Source organism: Dermochelys coriacea, chromosome 1 (genome assembly GCF_009764565.3).
Source record: "Dermochelys coriacea isolate rDerCor1 chromosome 1, rDerCor1.pri.v4, whole genome shotgun sequence".
Taxonomy (NCBI): domain Eukaryota; kingdom Metazoa; phylum Chordata; order Testudines; family Dermochelyidae; genus Dermochelys; species Dermochelys coriacea.
The window spans coordinates 241217519-241230457 of NC_050068.2; the positions used below are offsets into that span (position 1 = coordinate 241217519).

At 45.0% G+C, this 12939-nt stretch overlaps 1 protein-coding gene across 3 annotated transcripts in view; it reads right to left on the bottom strand.

Moving 5' to 3' along the window:
• Window positions 1-322: 322 nt before the first annotated feature.
• The window catches only part of IL17RA (interleukin 17 receptor A), a 47595-nt gene continuing 34978 nt past the window's right edge, over window positions 323-12939 (bottom strand). For 2 of the 3 annotated variants that reach the window (XM_038387452.2, XM_043517745.1), the window contains 6 exons: window positions 9908-9994; window positions 9402-9480; window positions 9290-9304; window positions 7342-7443; window positions 6373-6402; window positions 323-5471 (listed from right to left, as the gene is read on the bottom strand). In XM_038387452.2, the coding sequence (XP_038243380.1) occupies window positions 3955-5471; window positions 6373-6402; window positions 7342-7443; window positions 9290-9304; window positions 9402-9480; window positions 9908-9994 (1830 nt within the window). In that variant the 3' untranslated portion in view covers window positions 323-3954. The remainder of the gene's footprint in view (window positions 5472-6372; window positions 6403-7341; window positions 7444-9289; window positions 9305-9401; window positions 9481-9907; window positions 9995-12939) is intronic. The other variant, XM_043517739.1, reaches the window with a different exon arrangement.

Genomic DNA, 12939 nt, shown 5'->3' on the forward strand with positions numbered 1-12939 from the left:
TTTCTTCAACCTTCACTTCCTCACTCAGAACCAAATAAGAAATTTCAACCCAAAAGGACAACTACTTGAGAAGGGTATAAGCAAGTCAAGAACACAGTTCAGATGGCACTTCTATTCTGAGCTCAGCACATTAAGATAATACTTGAAAAGGACTTACCAAAACAAACAAAAACTGTACAGGTAATTGTGAAGTTTTCAGAGGCTTACAATGAAACAAAAGCATTAAAAAAGGCACCTCTGGCACCTTACTTTCTGCATCTCTAAGAGCAGTAACACTTATTTCCCCCTCAGTGGTCATAGAGATAAATGATTGTAGAGCACGTTGAGCTCTGTACTATTTATTTGTTTAGCCCCAACCCACACGTTTGATCCTATACACAACATAAAATGAAGATCGCTCCTGGTCCTGCACATTATTATTTGCAGGAACTTTTCTGTTTGCTGCTTTGTGGTTGTACAGGCACAGATGGACAGGTCAGGTTGCTGATGGTCCTACATTCAGGCAACCAAATCCCACAGACAGATTTTGACTGCTGCAGGCAAGTATTTTTGTGAGGAAGGCAACTTTCAATGAGGGGTTTCCCTCCCTCTCCCTCGTCCCAGGTGGCACCCCTTTTCCTAACATTTTGGCATTTCATGACTGGCTCAATTTCATACTTCAGTGTTTTGGTTTGAGTTCTAGGGGGAAGTGTCCTGCATAGGTGAAAATCAAATGAAGGGAGGACATTCTAGATCCTTTAATCGTTTCAGTGTGAGCATCTTCTGAAAGTATATTATTATTCCTTTAACTAAAAAAGAAAATTAGAAAAAAATTAGATACAATCAGTTATAAAAATATATCCTATTGGTCACATAGTCAGAAGTGGCAATGTGGAATAATAGCTACTCAAAACTTTCATTTGAAAAGCCAGTGTATAAAGCATATAAAAAGAAAATACTTGAAGTTGTACAGATGTAATCTTTATAGGCTGAAGAAAATCAGTTCGCCATCTCGGGAATGGAAAAATGCTTCATGTAAATGCAAGACCCAAGATTACATCTTGTTGTCCGACACATGCAATTAGCAAGGTGGAAAGGCAGCAGTCTTGTATGATCCCAAAGGGGAGAGGAAAAAAGGCAGTTTGGGTGGGCAGCTTTTACTCCTCAAAAAGGCATTCCCTGGTTGGCTGAGTTAAACAAGCGGCCACAGTGCACGGGGTAGTCTCCAGCTTTATAGATTAGAAAAGTAAACCATCTAGCCCACAAGAGACAATGCTGGATTGTTTGCTGCACAGTGTTCCTCGGGTTTGTTAAAACCAATTTTGAAATCTTTCAATTGATGGAGTTTCCAGCACAACTTGTGGGAGATGACTCTGCAGTTTGCACTACTCGGAAATGTTTCTCAAGGTTTAGTCTGAACTTCCTTTGCTCAAATTTACGTTAGTAGTAGTTACATCTCCAGGGATCATCTTACATTGGTTTCACTCCAGCATCCCTCACTTGTTGGTTATATTTCCCACCCGGGCAACGTATGTTCAAGCTATGCTTACTACTAGGGGTGTCAAGTGATTAAAAAATTAACTGAGATTAACTGCAGTTTAAAAATCACACTATTAAACAATAATAGCATGCCATATATGTAATATTTTTGGGGTTTTAGTATATTTTCAAATATAGGATCAGGGCTGGGGGCTCTGGGCTTCAGCCCCCCTTGCATGGGCAGCACGGGAACTGCTGGCTGGGCGAGACTAGCTCTCAGCCCCACCCCTTGTGCCTGAGGCCCCCCTGCCTTTTGCCCTCCTGCCGGAGCCAAGCATCTCCCCCGCCCCCCCCGCAGCCACCAGCTCAGTCCCGCCCCAGGCTAGCCCCCCAAGCGGGCGGCCACAGCCCCACCCCCACCCGAGAGCACCAGGAAGGCAAGTGGTGCATGGCCCCAGCCCACCCAGAGCACGGGTGGCTGCACCCCCCTCCAGCCCCAGAGCGCAGGAAGGTGAGCGGTCCCCGCTGGAGCACTGGGGGCTGGAGAACTGGAGCTGCACGCAGGGAGCAATGGTAAGCAGAGGGTGGGGCCATGCCTGGCTGTTTGGGGAGGTACAGTCTCCCCCCACCTATGTGACCCACTGCCCATGCCCCCTCAGGGTGCAGGGCTCCAGCCCTCTTGCTGCCTGGGAAGCTGTGGGCTTGGATCTCTTCAACCCCTTCCCGACTGCCCGGGAAGCCTCAGTCTGGGACTTCCTTAATACCTCCCCCGCTGCCTATGGAGCTGCAGGCTGACGCTTCTTCAGCTTCCCTGCTACGGGCTTAACGTGTTAATTTTGTTTTCAGTTAATCACAGGCATTACATGTGATTGACAGCCCTGTTTACTACTACATTTTTCTTCCAAACAGTCTTTCAGCCCCTTAATTGTGTTTACTGCTTTTCTCACCATCTCTCCAATTTGAAATCTTCCTGATATTGAGATGCCCAGAAATGAACACAATATCCTGGTTGGTACTATCAGTGCACCAGAAAAAACCCATTTCCTTCCTGATCTATGAGGTGAAGACCATATGCAGCCTAAACCACATTCTTTTTTCTGCTGTAATTGCACTGCAAGCTCCTAGTCCATTTTCTGACCACCAAGCTTACGTTTCTTTTGGTGTTGCTGCTTTTCAAGTGCCTTCCACTCATCATGGGTTGAGGGGAAAGTACCAAAGAGATAAAACTACCCACTTAAAAACGTTCATTCTAATAACTACTCAGCATCCTGCTACACTGCTTAAGGGCCAGGCAGGTATGGCGATGCCAACGTGTGTAATACATTAGAAAATCCCAAGGCCCAGATATTACCACAAGTGGGTCTACTGGGATCTGTCATCACTAGGGCCCTATCAATTTCACGTCTGTGAAAAACATGTCACGGACCATGAAATAAGCCCTTCCCCATGAAATCCAATGTTCCCTTGTTCCTAGGAGTGCCCCAGCAAAGGGATCTCTTCGCTCCAACTGGGCAGGGGAAGAACAGGACATGTCCATCTCCTCCTGCACAGCTGCTCTGGGGTGAGGGACGGGGAGGAGACTGTGGAGTTATGTCCACGAGTCTCAGCTGGAGGAGACTTATGGAGTTGTGTCCAATCTGCCGTGTGCTGCTGGGAGAACCCCAGCAAAGAGGACTCCTACCTCTGACTGGGCAGGGGACGGACAGTCCAGCTCTGAAGGCAGCACAGAAGTGAGGGTGACAATCCCATGACCTCCCCTACTACAGGTTTGCAACATTCCTCCCCTACCCGCTCTCCTCAAGCCCCTGTTGGGTCAGGACCACCACAGTTACAACACTGTGAAATTTCAGATTTAAACATCTGAAAATGTGAAATTTACCAATCTTCAAATCCTATGGCCGTGAAATTGACCATAATGGACAGTGAATTTGGTAGGGCCCTAGTCATCACTGGTTGTGATCTGAGGCATAAATTACTTACTACAGCATTTACAACAAAGCTTAGCTAATAAACTCCGATATCAGAATCAGAGTCTTTACCCTCTCCTCCATAACCATGACTTTAGTCCTCTACAGTAAGCTGGAATGATGGTGTGACAGGCATCCTGAGAGATGCAGCCTGATAGACCACAATAATTTGCCTGTAATTAGTTCACAGTGGATTCTACACACAGAAGATTTCTCATGGAGGAACAGATTTAGTACCAGTTCCTCCACAGCACATGCAGGGGACTAACATTGCTGTCATCTTCCTCCAGTCAGAGACAGATTGGGAGGTAACAGTTGTGCTCTAAGAGGTGTAGGTAGGTCGACCATACTGTATGCACTTGGCAAGTCTGCCTCTGGGTAATATGCATCAGTGAGATTTCCTACTGATCAGAACCTATGACACTTGTTTTACAAGGATGAGGAGGCTGCTTGAAGAAGAGTGCTGAAATTATACACACTACCACCCTGCAGTCCTATTTTTCAAATGGGATGGTCCTGGACAGAGAGTCTAAGAGTCCTCTGCAGAATGACGTGTGTCCATCTCACCCACGTGCTCCCAGACAGATTTCTGCTGAATTTCCTGGAAAAGCAGCTTTTGTTGGAGGCTCTTTAGACTGTCCAAGACCTCTGGAGAGAGATACTGAGGGGGCATCTTGTTTTCCTGTTCTTGGTCCTCCTCTTCCTCTTCCACCACCAGATCATCAGGAGGCAAAGGGGAACATCTGGAGATGTAGCCCTGGTCTGATTGCACTGACTGTCTCTGATCTTTGCATGGGTTATTGAAAACCACCTGCTGCTGCTGCTCTTCAGCATCCTCTTGACGGAGAGATGGCTCAGAAGGAATGACACTTTGGTGGTAAAGAGAGTACATTAACCCCTCCAGCTGCTGCCTCACTTCATTTGGGAGGTGGTTTGCAGATCTCTGGTTGTCTGATGATGGGACATCAAAATCATCATGAAGGATGATGCTGTTCCTCATTGGGACACTAGTCTCCAGCAGAGGGATTCCTTCCATCCAATTCATGTTGGTCAGCACCTGATGACTAATTGCATTTTTACCTCCTGTAACAGAAATTGGTTCCACCATCTGAACTGGAGGTGCCTCATTCACAGGAATCATCAGGGTCTGAAAAGTTGGATCCCCCTGGGGATTAAGCTGAGGCTGCAGTTTAAAACTTTCACCCTCATCTTCATTCACATGGAGTTTAACTGTGCAACAGCCATTGGGATCAGGCTCTTGAACATGCAGCTGCTGTTTCATAATTACCTGTTCATTACCCAGCATTAATTCCTCTGGTATTTCCCTGTCCAGAGACCGCAGGTCCTCCTCATCTTCTGAGCATGTGGCCTCTCTCTCAAACCAATCAGGGTGCTTTGCCTGCCATTCCTGGAATGTCTGTACTGCCTCCTTCAACTTCCAGCCGTTGGAATTTTCAGCGTAGTTTTCAGCAGTGATCTCCCGGATTTGATGGATCCGCCCTGGTTCGTACTTCTCCATATCCTGGATCAGGAAGTAAATGTCCTCAAACCTGTCCATCAGCTGGTACTTGGATGTGATATTGAATGGATCCGGAATATCCTTATCCTCACTTATGCCCTCAAAATAGCAAACTATATACATGCCAAAACAAGCCGGCTTCTTGAAGTCTGGCAGGATCAAATTCAAGGCTGGAGTGAACATGTCTCCAGTAGGCTGCCATTGATCTTGCTTGAGACACACAGCTGTTCCCTCCTTCCCAAGCATAGCCTGCCATTTGGCTCGGGTGCCCCGAGAACACAAAATTATGATCTTTGAAGATAGTTCTTCCATTTCCTTTTTCTGTCGAGTAAGCCAGGGTAAGGCCCCAATCTCTGAAATCTGATGCTTTTCCAGCAAATCCAGGACTACCTCAGTACCACAGACCGTGATCAAGAACTGGGCAAACTTCAGCACCACATCTACATAGAGTGGGTGGTCAGCAGAGTACACAATCCAAACCTTCCGGGGCCTCAGGGATGGTGGAGTCAGCTGTGGAGGTAACAGCTCTGAAAAAAGGTGAAAAGTACAATTGTTCATTCCAATAACATTTGCTGAAGCAGTAACAACACAACATGGCAAGATCCAACCTCCACAAAGCCAAAGAGATGGCCCTTTGACATGGCCCCTCCTCCCTCTCCTGATGTTCTAGCACAAGCAGAAAAAAACAAAAAAGAGCACTCTCAGCCATCATTTTATTCTAGTGAAAAAGCTAAGCAACTCTAAAAGCACTCCTCAAGCCCGCAAGCAACAGCTGAGCAACCTGTCCTGACAGGTCCCCAAGCAATCAAGCTTAGCTTTAGGACACACAGATGGACAAATGCAGTCACAGCCCATTCTCATCTCATGTGCAGATCCATAGTTTCTAAAGGATTTCATTAGATAAAGCAGCAGCCCCCTGGGGGAAGGCAAAAGCTTCACACCTGCGTTGTTCTCTGTCCAAGGCCACTAGTGCCCCTAAGTCCCTTTTGGTTAAAGAGAACAGCTTTAAAGTTGCAGAGCAATATTTTGGTATCAAGAAACATCAATAGCAAATTAATCCTAGTACGAACTCCAAAGGGCAGTTAAGGCAGGTTCCTAGAATGTGCAGCATGAAGGGATTCTCCTACAGCAGGAGTAGGAAACCTATGGCACACGAACTGATTTTCAGCGGCACTCACACTGCCCGGGTCCTGCCAGTGCGGGGGGCTTTACATTTTAAATGAAGCTTCTTAAACATTTAAAAAATCTTATTTACTTTACATACAATAGTTTAGTTATATATTATAAATTTATAGAAAGAGGCCTAAAAATGTTAAAATGTGTTACTGGCATGCGAAACCTTAAATTAAAGTGAATAAATGAAGACTCTGCACACCACTTCTGAAAGGTTGCCAACCCCTGTCCTACAGCACTGAAAGTATCTCTTACCATGGCTGCTGTATTTCCTATGCTGATGGCCTGAAAGAGAAAAAAAAAATACATTGTCAAATCTAAAGAAATTTAAATGATGTTTTTAGATTGTGCCCTTCAAAGACCAAAAAGCAAACACCTTACAGTCTTATCAGTATCTCTGATAGCAAACCTAGAGAAAAGCACTGAGTGAAGATTAAGGACTCCACTCACAAAGTCTCTTCCATAGCCAGCTACACAGTCTGCCTCACTGTATCTCTCCCCTAGAGAGGAGAAGGGCTGAACCTAAAGTCAATCCTCTTCTCCTCTCTGACCCATCAAATTCTCTGCCTAGAGAAGGAGAACATATTTGCCAAACCAGCTCAGACAAAAATGATCATCACAGAGAGTTGTGTTATATCATTGTGTCAATTGCCAGAAAACCTGGGTTCTAGTCCCAGCTCTGCCACTTGCTCAGTGCGTCACCTTGGGCAAGTCACAATCTTTGTGCCTCAGTCTCTCTTTGTAAAGTACTCTGATGAAGTGCTACATAAATGCAAAATATTTCAGCAGAACTTGTTTCTACAGACACCTCGAGATCTAGTATCATCAGTAGTTTGGCTAAATAGGAAGTTTCAATTCTGCAAGGCTCTCACGTTTCACAGAACTGGAGAAGCAGATCTGCAGAAACTTAGCTTCAGTCCTATGGGAACACAGAAAATACACAGGATGGAACAGTGAAGCCCCATTTCTTTGGTGTTAGATTCGCCAAGAGTGGAACCCCAGGAGACATAACAGACTTTCAGTTAACTGGGTGTCTGAAAAAAGTTTGGGTTGCTTTGCATTAGGATGCTACATGAGCCCTGGGACCCGGCTGAAGGAAAAGTTAATACTGGCAGTTCCCTAATGGCAGAGCATCACACAAGGATTCAGGGAAGTAAATGGAGAAATGAGGGGGCGACACAAGCGTGCCTCTGAGTCTCACTCCCCAGCTGACGTGATCCTTACCTACTTTTCTTCGGGTCATGCAAATAGCACCAGCTATGACTGATCCCACCAGTAAAATGCAGATGCCAGTGATACACCAGTATAGCCACATAATCGGATCATCTGTGGCACAAGAAGAGCAGAATAAGAAATTTACATGGCCAAGGAGACTCACCCAGCAACAGAATGCAGTACTGAACACCAGAAGTCAGCTGAACAGCACCACTCTGTCCCCAAGAGTACTGGGAAGTAGCAGGAAGCAAGAACCCATTAATTCCTCCTTGTAGCACCCAAGTAGCAACACAGCAGTTATGACTGAGAATGCTTAACTTTCTCTCGCTCTTTTTTTTTTTTTAAACTACTTTGGGATGAAATGTCTCGTGTTTGTTCAGCCCAGAGGCGAATTCTTTTTGGAAATTTGGGAAAGATTCCGTATAGCTGCTTGAGCTATCACTACCGGATAAGAGGGTTTTAAACACTAGAAAAAACAAGCCAAACTGTACACATATATATATAAAAATATATGACAAGCTGTGACAGAATGTACCCATGTCCACACCCTACACGACTAATAATTTTTGTGCAAGGCACGTTTAGAAAGGTATCATGTGAAAATTCATAGTTTGCTGATCAGTATCGTCCTGATAAGTTGTGCGTGGCAACAGTCTATGTGATTTTATACAATTCCATTGTGTGGTGTTAACACCACATGCTCCAGGCAGAAGTTGGCAAATAGGTCTGTCTTGAATAAAGGAACGTGTGCTTTGCTTAATATGCATTTAAGCTGCAAACAGTCATCAAGTAGGAAGGGAAACAAAAGAATCTCCAGCAGGTGAGGCAAAAGCAGCAGGAAACATCCTTTCCCATACACCTTTTGGCTCCTGGTATTCAGCTGGAAATGTTTTTCAAGAGGGGGACTGAAACTACAAAAAGGAAGGACAAACATGTCTCCTCCCCATTCCCAGCACCTGAAGCAACCAAGGAAGCCTTTGCTAGATTCTGGAAGAGGAGGTCCTGACCCAAGAAGTTTGGTCAGTAAGACTGCTGAATGCATGTAGGGAGAAAACTTTGCTTTGAATCTAACATAGTTTGTTAAATTAGGCATCAGTTGCATTTTCTCTTTATTTTTCTTGTAACCTTTTTGACTTTTATGCCTCATTACTTGTGTTAATTTAAAATCTCTTCATAGTGAATAAACTTGTTTTATTGTTTTATCTAATGCAGTGTGTTTTAATTGAATTGTCTGGAAAACTCCATTTGGGGTGGCAAGTTGTGTGCAAATTATTACTTTTAAAGAGATAATGGACTTTAAATACAACTTATGTCCAGGAGAGGGCTGGGCTGTACAGGACATACATTTCTGGGGGGAAAACCTAAGACTGGGTGTGTGTTGGGGTCACCATGCCAAATAACCAAGGCTAGAGAGAGGCAGAGTGTAACTCAAGTATGGCTGGTAGGCTGCAGTTACACACAGACACTCAGTGTGGCTTGTGTGCTGGAAGACTGTGACCTACTTCATCAAGGCATTGTAAGGCACCCAGTGTTGCTGGTCAGGGATGACACAGCTGCTAATTAATCCGCATTGTGCCCTCATATGTCACACGCACCTTTTACTGTGTAAATTCAAACTGCCGAGCAAAACAGAAAGTCAGTCATGCTCCCCTGCCCACACATTGCTTTTCTTTTAAGTGACACGCTACTAAGCAAGTAGTTCCTTTAAGAAAAGATGCACATTGTATACATCATATACAAGCTCTCTCTTTTAATACAAAATAAGGCAGCTCTGTTAGATTTCTGCATTCTGGAGTGAACATACCTAAAACCTGTGTGGCAGGGTGACTACTTAGAATAATCCCACACCTTGCATGTACTGTCTCACATGCAAGCAAAGTTAGTTTATTATCTGTATTACATATAGAGGAAAATAACCACAAAGGAAGATTTTAATAGGAGTGAGTTATTGTCTTACCTTCAGGATATGTAGCTGCAAAGGAATCAAACATAGATCAGAAAGTTAGATCAAGGCTCAGCTATCACCAATAAAATAATGCAAATCTAATGTAGAGGAAAGGAGTCCTCACTTGGAGCAACTGAGGGACATGGGATGACAGCAGAATGTCTCAGACAGTCGGTGCCACAAACGGTAAAGAATGGTTGAATCTGGAGTTGAAATAAATCAGGAAATCAGAAAACAGTACTGGAAGTAACAATAACTTGCTTTACCCTGTCCCCGCATTGCAAATTTCGAGACAAAGATTATAATCCCCATTTTCTCTCCAAGATGTTAAAGGATTAAGGATTCTGGGACTACTCCATATACACAGACAGGAACCGGCCATTAGGGGTGCCTACAGCTACGTCAGTCCCAATCTCTCTCAGGAGTGGTTAGTATTGTGAAAATGATGCAAGAACAAACCACTGTCAATAGAGAATTCATTTATGTATATGATATTCTTTCAGAACTGTACATAATTTTTCCTGGGGATTAGTCACGGACAGAGCTCCATGTTGTACAAACAACTTAATATTCAGAGACTGTTCACCGCTCCCCCTCTGCTCCCTTGAGTGAAAAGAATTGAGATCCTACCTGTATTTTGTATCTGCAACAGGCTTTTAAGTTTTTCTCGATTTTGACAGTGACATTCACACGGTTCTGCTGTCCACTCTGCAGAGACTAACAGACAAAAGGATTACAAGGGAAGGCAGAAGAAAATGGCATACAGATCTGAAGAAGGGAGGGAAAAATGAGGATGAGAACAGTGGGAGTATATGGGTCACAAGATGTTATGGTGCCTGGCACAGGGAGAGTTTATAATAGACTTTAATAGGAGCTGAGAGCAGCCCTACAGAAGAATAATATAGTGAGGGTCTCCCAGCAACAAGCAGTGGGACATGTATGTTATAATTAAGGCTACAATTTAGTCACAGAATCTGTAACTTCCAAAGATCTCTGTGACTCGGCTCCATCAGCTGGGAGCTGCAAGGTCCTGCAGCCTCCCACAGCAGCAGGGAGCTGTGAGGTACCCCTGCCACCTGAGGAAGTGGTGCCCCCAAGCTCCCAGCCACTGTGGACAGGGACGGACCCTCTCTGGCAGCAGGTGGGGTGGGGGCTGCCCTGGAACTCACAGCCACCTGGCTTCTGCCCAGACCCTTCCCATTTTATCATGGATATTTTTAGCCGAAGTCAGGGGCAGGTCATGGGGTTCCATGAATTTTTCTTTATTGCCCGTAATATCTTTATTACTAAATATATCTGTGACAAAATCTTAGCCTTAGTTATAATACTCTCTTAACTGAATACATATATTAAGTAGAGATGGGAAAACAGACATTTTGATTTGCTGGCAATTCTGAAAAAAATGGTTTCAAGTCAAACACCACATTCTATTTTGATTTGAGCATTTTTAATGTTTATTTTAAAATAAAATTAAAGGACGTTTCAAAATAAATTCATTTTGAACAAAAAAACTCAAAGCATTTTGTTTAGAAAGTATCAAAACAAAATGTTTTGATTTTTTGGACTTCTGTTTTTTTTTTTTAAACCTGAAACAATTCAAAATTGACACAAATTTGCAAAATGTTTTTGTATCTCCAAGTTCTCGTTTTTTACTAAAATTTGTTTAGTCAAAAAGTTTTGCCCGCTCTGGTCTTAAGACTGCGTGGTTAAGCACCTAAGTCAGAGACTTCCGAAGTGAAGGTCATACTAAACAACCTTAATGTGTTTACTAAGGTTATTTAATAAGCTAAGATTAAACATTCAATGTGCAAACTTTTGTTTAGTTTCAAACTCAATACAGTGGTCTTTCCACTGCTACTTGGGTCATTAGAACAGGCAAGTGATTGACATCTATGGACTACGGAGTACAACTGATATCTTCGGGGACAATATTCCTTATGACTAAGGCTAAGATTCAATCATGAGTATTTTTAGTAAAAGTCATGGACAGATCATGGGGCTGTGATTTTTTTGTTTTTTGCCTGTGACCTGTCCCTGTTCATGACTTTTACTAAAAATACACGATTGAATCTTGGAGCAGGGGGCACTGTGGGGGAAAAGCCAGGGGCCTGCTATGGCCCTGGCCCCTGCCGAGGGGTAGAGAGCCCCTGGGGGCCTGCCGCCGGGGGCTAGGAAGCTCCAGGACCCGCGGCATTGGCAGCTGCTCAGGTGGTTCCCGGGCTCAGTTGCCTGAGGCTGACAGAGCAGTGGCTGGCTGTGAGACCGCTTAAGCAGCTGGCTGCAGAGCTGTTCTAGCAGCAGCCGGTGTGGCTGTCCCCAGGGCTGCCTGAGCAGCTGGCTCTGGGCCCAGCTGGTTGGGCGGCCCGAGGGTCAGCTACACCGGCCGCTGCAGAAGTCACGGAGGTCACAGGAGTCATGGAATCAGTGACTTCCGCGACCTCTGTGACAGACACTGAGCCCTACTTATGACAACTGGCAGGGCCTTTCTGTTTCTAAATTGGGCCTTATACCTCTGTCAGTTATCTTTAGCTGTACATGCCACATCAATGATCCTAATATGCGTCAATACAAAGAGAGTAAGAGGGATGCTGGGAATGGAAGGAAAGGGACAGACTGGCCCGTCTACAGATACACAATTATTAGCTACACCCTTGCCATGGGGATGGGAAATAGTATCAATTTTCAGGAGTTTTTCCCCCCCAGGATAGGCAGACCCCAACACTGATATTTGGGGTTCTTCTTTTGAGAGTCAAACTACATAGATTATAAGGCCAGAAGGGACTACTGATCATCTAGTCTCCCCTTCTGTGTAAAAGGCAATAGAACTTCTCTAAAGCATATCTGTTAGAAAAAACATACAACCTTGATGTAAATAACTGCCAGTGATGGAGAATCCACCACAACCCTTGGTAAATTGTGCCAGTGCTTAATTACCCTCATTGTTAAAAGTGTGGAACTTATTTCTAGTTTGCATTTGTCTAGCCTCAACTTCCAACCATTGGATCTTTGTCTGCTAGACTGAAGAGCCCTGTTATTCTTTTATTCCCCATATTGGTACTTCTAGACCAAGGATCTCAAATTCAAATGACCACGAAGGACACATAAGGACTGTACATTGACTCAAGGGCTGCTTCACTGACACCCCCCAACCGCTGCCCCCGCCCCCACTCCACCCCTACCATGAGGCCCTGCCCCAGTTCTTCCCACCCCTTCCCCACATCCATTCCAACCCCTTCCCCAAAGTCCCCACCCCAACTCTGCCTCCTCCCTGGCCCTATTTCAACCCCTTCCCCAAATCCCCGCCTCTGCCCTGCCTCTTCTCCGCCTCCTCCCCTGGGCGCATGGCTCCCTACTCCTACCCCCTCCCTCCTGGAAAGCGTTAAGCGCCGCTGAACAGCTGTTTGGCAGCAGGAAGCACCTGGAGGTATGTAAAAGAGCGAGGACACAGCATGCTGGCGGGGGGGGGGGTGGCAGGTGAGGGGAGCTTGGCATCTGCAGGAAATAACTCAGCAGGGCAGGGGGCGCAGGGAGCTTGGCAGGTTGCAGCAAATAACTCCGTGGGCCGCGTGTTGAGACCCTTATTCTAGACTGATTCTAGATTCAAATCACCCCGCAATCTCTTTTGCTAAACTGAACAGGTTGAGCTACTTGACTCCCTCAAT